Genomic DNA, 6,000 nt, shown 5'->3' with positions numbered 1-6,000 from the left:
ATCTTCAGCTTTACGTTAGCATGTACTGGATAGCTAATTTCTACAACTGTACACAGTTTCTCTTCTCTATCCAAATCATTATATCAGGTCTGCTGTGCCTACATTTTATTGAGGTCTTCACTGGGACATTCCACCAATACTCCTTTTTATTATGAATGTCTATGGCGTCTACCATACTGTGAATTTTTATTTATTTGTCCTCAGGGTTATCCTTCCGACGGATTTCCTTACAGAGTGTCCTAACTACATCACGTCTCATCGGTAGATAACACCGTGATGACATTTTCGGACAAGTGCTTATGATGTGGGTTATATCTTCGGATTTAACTCCAAAAATTCGGCATCGGTTGTCACATTTTACTGATTTCCTGCATCTCTATCCTTTTTGTGCATTTATATGGTTGATATTTATTTCCTGTTTCTGGATTGCAGATGCATACCCTTCAAAGTGGAAGGTAATAATCCGGATGTTGGTCCATGATAAATTGCTTTGGTGATCAACGTTACTATCACCTCGGAGCTTTCTACTAACTTATCCATGCATAGTCTTCTGCTCATATAAGCTCATCCTTTTATCTGATGATACGTTGTGGTAGAGTTGTGTGACTTTCTTGGGCATGTATTCTAGGTTATCAGACAAGGAATGTTGCTCAAGGAGCTGCGTTCCAAGTTTTATGATGTGATCAGCAACTTTTGGACCGTAGCTTGGGGAATGTGAGGACGTGCATTGTCGAGGAGCAAAATTAGGCCATCTCTCTTCACTAGTCTGGGTTGCTTCTTTTTAAAATTCTCATACATACATCAATTTCCTAGCAATACGATGTTCTGTTACCGTTTTTCCTTGTTGCAAAAATGAATAATGAGTAACTCCCTTCGCAGGCCACCATATAGTGACCATTAACTTTTGAGGGTGCAATGGTGGGTTTGGGTAGTGTTTAAGTGATTCTCTTGCATCTAATCATTGCCCTGTTCTCCTGCTGTTGTCAAAGAGTATCCATTTCTCATCGCAGGTAATGATTTGATGCAAAAATGGTCTTTTTCCAGTCGTGAAAGCAATAAGGAGCACACTTCGAGGCGTCTGTTTTTTAAATCCCGTTCAGTTGATGAGTAACAAACCTATCCGTTTTCTTGACCTTTCCAATGTTTTACAGGTGTCCAAGAACAGTTGTGCGAAATATTTGGAGTTTTGATGAAAATTTTCGAACTTTTGTCCTCGGATTTTGTTGAACCAAAGGATTTAATCCATCATGTCGAATAACTTATTTTGGCCTACCTCTTTGTTTATTTTCAAGGCTATCATCTCCTGAGCGAGAGCTTTGGAACCATCTCTGAACAGTCCTGATGTCAACAAAACCATTACCAAAGGCCCGCTTGATATTCTATAGAGCTTCTGTGACAGAGTGACTCAGTTTGTACTTATACCAGAAAATCACTCAACATAGTTTCGTTGTTAACATTTTCATAAGGTCTGTGTGTACGAATTTTGTATGCCGATTTTGTTGGGAAAGAAAAGAGTCAATATTAAATGCAAGGTATACATAATTGAGCTTTTAAATGACTGAAATAACAAGTAATTAAAAATGTGACATTTCATGTGAAACAATCTAATACATTCTAATGTGTCTTTTCCTCATTTAAGCGATACGATTTGGCTGCTGGTTAATTAAAGAGCTTCACACAATGTGTGTATATATATATGGACATTTAAATGCGTTCAAATTTGAACGGATTAAAAGAAATGACAGTGAGTGACGGTGAGTAAAAATAACAATACTTACGACTGATGGAGGATCCTCAGTAATGATTGTTGGTGATTGTTTCTTTCGTTTACATATCCACCAGCCGTTATCTTGTGCGTAGGCGTGGAGTACGAAGGCAGGGAAGTATAGGAATGTTACCCAGGCTTCCCAAATAGTTACAACTCCGGGAGAGATGAAAGCTGTTACGATATACATCCATATATAAGCCCATAGAGACCAGATAGACGTTGTAATAAATACTCCAAACGTTTTGATTTTCTTTACTTTGTCATTTGGTAAACTGGATATACAAACGGAGGTTATCATTAACAAATTGAAAGCAGCGCTACCTACAATGGTAAAAGTACCAAGGTTTTTCTCCCCGCTTTGGTCCCCAAGTCTTAAAACATTCTCTATTGTGGCCAATAATATCTCTGGAGCACTGCTTCCAAGAGCTAGAAGTGTAAGATTGGCGACAGTTTCGTTCCACACCATTACTTCTTTTGCAATTCTCTCCTGTCGCTCCTCATCCCACTTGTAGACTGTTTTCTTTTGGCTGGTAATTACTTCAATACTACTCATGAACAAATCGGAGACAATAGCAATTCCTAAAAATATGTACAGCATGGCTATTATATAAATCACACCTCGTGTTGTATGAAGCCAAAGGTTTTCTCCTGGCACAAGAATCCAACTCGAACATCTGGTGTGGTTTTCTGGGATGTATTCCACTATATACCCGTAGGTATAGTTCTGTCTGAACTCCATTATTACTTCATTCATGACTGAAAACAGAATAATAAAAAGCTTTATTAGATTTATTTATTAAACTGAAATGTGGTGGCTCAAAAGAAAATAACAAAAATCATACAGCTCTCTCACACAAAAAGCAAAGAACAACAATAAATCTCAGTGAAACTCCAAAAAGCAAGCAAAACAACGGGAAATAAAAATGTTCTCTGTCGTCTGAATGTATTTTGAAATATAGGAAAGGGATAAAAGAAAACGTTTAAAGCTTTTTTCTTCAAAATCTACAGAGTAACACGTGTAAAACCGCTACTCCTAGCTCACGCTTTTTTTCATTTCTGGCTCCCGTAGGAATGAACCACACGCTTTGCTTTTATATTACTATTATTGTTATCTTTTAAACATTATATATGTGTATATGTGTCTGTGTGTTCTCTCACTCTCAAACATATACATTCATAATGCATGACTCATGCATATATGCTGAAATTTTAAAAAGTAGATGTAATGGTAGTACTAAATCAAAAGCTCATTGCACTCTTGGTTCCGATATGGAACTCGTGAACTATTCACTCAACAATTTAAAAATGGCACAATAGTTAATTTATACAAGCACAAAAGCAATACATGTAAATGTAATTATCAGCGTGGTACGTCACTCCTTTCAACTCCATGCGAAATTCTTTCGAGCGATTTAAAATAGAATAAACATCAGCTTAATCAGCACTGTGTATTCAGAAAAATAGTATGGATTCAGGTCTGGTCGAAGAATAATGTGCATGATATTCAACATGCAACAAGCGCAGGAAAAGGTTTGTAAATGAGATAAGGACTTGCATGTAGTTTTTGTGTATCTCACAAAAGCCTTCAGTATAATATCTCACGTGGTCCTATGGAAAATTTTGGCAATGGTTGTGGTACCTGAACAAATGTTAAAAGTTATGATAACTTTACACAAAGATATGAAAGCCTTTGTCCGTTTAAATGGAGATCAATCACAATTATTTAAAGTGACAATGACACAAAGCAAGGTGTGTGTTGGCACTTGTACCATTTTCCTTATTCTTTGCTGTTTTGTTAGAATACGCCTTTATTGACGTTTCAGAAAGTATCCCCGTGGAATATCGCACCACTGAGAAATATCTTCAATCAGAAATGTTTCTATACAAAAACAAGGATTTTCTCTCAAATTATCAGGGACTTGCTCTTTGCAGATGATTGCGCGAAGCTTGCACATTCACTTGAAAATATTCTACATATTGTCAAATATATTTGCTGCAGCACTCATATCTTTTGGTTTGACCATAAGCTTAAAAAACAGAGTCTCTATTTCAGGTGCATATTGTCAGTAATTCAGTGGTTATATCCTAAGTGTATGTTGAAGCTAAAGATTTAAAAATAGTCGATGTTTTCAATTATCTTGGTTCTCCAGTGACAAATGATGTTTAGTTTGATAAAGGAATTAAAACACGGATAGGAAAAGCAAGCATAACTTTTGGGAAAATCTATGGAGGAGCTTTGGAATAATCTTGCTGCCCGAGTTAAAACAAAAGCCAAAATATACAAAACGGAGTTGTTTAACCACTCTTCTTATACAGGGTAGAGTCTAAGAGGTCTTATTGAAAATATGTTAATCAATTGAACAGCTAAAATGGGTAGGCAAGATCAAATGGGAAGACAAAGTGAAGAGCAGTGATATTCTGTCAATGTGTAATATTCTTGATATTAAAACTTTACTGATCAGTGCTCTATCGAGGTGTTGTGGCTGTGTTTTACAAATAAGCGATAAGATTCTAAAGCAAGTCATTTTGGGTAAATATAAAATATTTATTGGATAATTGGCAAGCCACTACTACGGTATAAAGGGAAATTAATGGAAAAACCTAAAATACCTGAACACGAATGTACACGATTAGGGATATGTTGCAAGAAGTCTAACGGAGTGGAGAAGCCAATGTTGCAGAAACATAAACTTTAAGGCACAAAGAGACCTTCGTCATAAAATGCTGTGTAATTGTGCAGCCAGGTCAAATTCTGGTTTAATTAGTCCTCTTCGTGCCCATGCTGTTCAATATAATACCAATTTGATGTGTGCCGGATGTAACTGCCTTTGTAAAATACTTGCATGTCTACGTGTGTAGTCGTGAAGTAGAATAAATTAATTTATACATAACTATGTTTCAAGTATATAATAAAGGCAGCAGTGGACGAGTGAAGGGGTAGCAGTGAAAGGTAGTATAGTATGGATCTAAAATAAATTACTTTAGCGTATGTCTATGTAGATAATAAATTCTGTACACACACACGCACGCACGCACGCACACACACACACACACACACACACACACACACACACACACACACACACACACACACACACACACACACACACACACACACACACACACACACACACACACAACTCTTTTATCCTTTACTTGTTTCAGTTATTAGATTGAAGCCATGCAGGAGCACCGACTTGAAAAATGTTTAGTCGAATGAATCGACCCCAATACTATTTTGTAATAGATAACCACAGTTTGGCCACAAAATCAGCGTTTGGTCAAGGAATCAATAGAATGGTAGAGTAACTAGAAGCTGTTCAGTGTTTATTTCTGTCATCTTCTGGTTTCCATGTATGCTTGAGTTTATCCATTGCATAAACGATCAAATAATTACAAGGATATAACATGAGGTAATCACTAGTCTGTTCATCTACACTAAAATTTCATTGACCTATGAGTGCCTATTTTTTAATGGTTGGTACTTATCCTATCGGTCTCTTCCGACTACTAAGTTTCAAGGAAGTAAACAAACCAACACAGGCTGCCAAGCGGTTCCGGGTGAGAAACGCAAACACAAACATAAACATATATATATATGTGTATATATATATATATATATATATATATATATATATATATATATATATATTATATATATATATATATATATATTATATATAATATATATATATATATATATATATATATATATATACCAATGTGTTTGGTAGACGGATATTGAAAGAAGCCTGCCGTATGTATATACGTATATACATACGGCAGGCTTCTTTCAATATCCGTCTACCAAACACATTTGCAAGGATTTGGTCGGCTCGAAGCTATAGTAAAAGACACTTGTCCAAGGTGCCACTTAGTGGAACTGAATATGAATCCATAGAGATAGGAAGCAAACATCTTACCATACAACCCAACCACGCCTGCGTCTGCGAACTTTCAAAGGACCAGTGAGCGATAGACTAAATACCACTAAAGTACAGGATTATGTATACTCTTCCGGCTATAAAGTACAAGTTCATAATTATCACTTGAACCGAGAAGGAGAAAGAGAAAGAGAGAGAGAGGGGGGATGGGAGGAGTAAGAGGGAGAAATGGAGTGATTAAGGAAATAAACCGATTGGGATGCATTACGACAGTTAGAAATGAACTAAAAGGTTAAAATGTTTCCCATTGAGAGAAAAGTAAAATTATTTATAGATATAGGATATGAA

General features: G+C 36.2%; 1 protein-coding gene across 6 annotated transcripts in view; it reads right to left on the bottom strand.

The window, feature by feature from the left end:
• LOC115218094 (sodium/calcium exchanger 2-like) overlaps positions 1-6,000 on the bottom strand; it is a 327,718-nt gene that overhangs the window by 167,626 nt on the left and 154,092 nt on the right. For all 6 annotated transcript variants that reach the window (XM_036507833.1, XM_036507834.1, XM_036507836.1 and 3 more), the window contains exon 3: positions 1,779-2,524. In XM_036507833.1, the coding sequence (XP_036363726.1) occupies positions 1,779-2,522 (744 nt within the window). In that variant the 5' untranslated portion in view covers positions 2,523-2,524. The remainder of the gene's footprint in view (positions 1-1,778; positions 2,525-6,000) is intronic.

Source organism: Octopus sinensis, linkage group LG12 (genome assembly GCF_006345805.1).
Source record: "Octopus sinensis linkage group LG12, ASM634580v1, whole genome shotgun sequence".
Classification (NCBI taxonomy): domain Eukaryota; kingdom Metazoa; phylum Mollusca; class Cephalopoda; order Octopoda; family Octopodidae; genus Octopus; species Octopus sinensis.
This window is presented reverse-complemented; position numbering and strand designations above follow the sequence as displayed.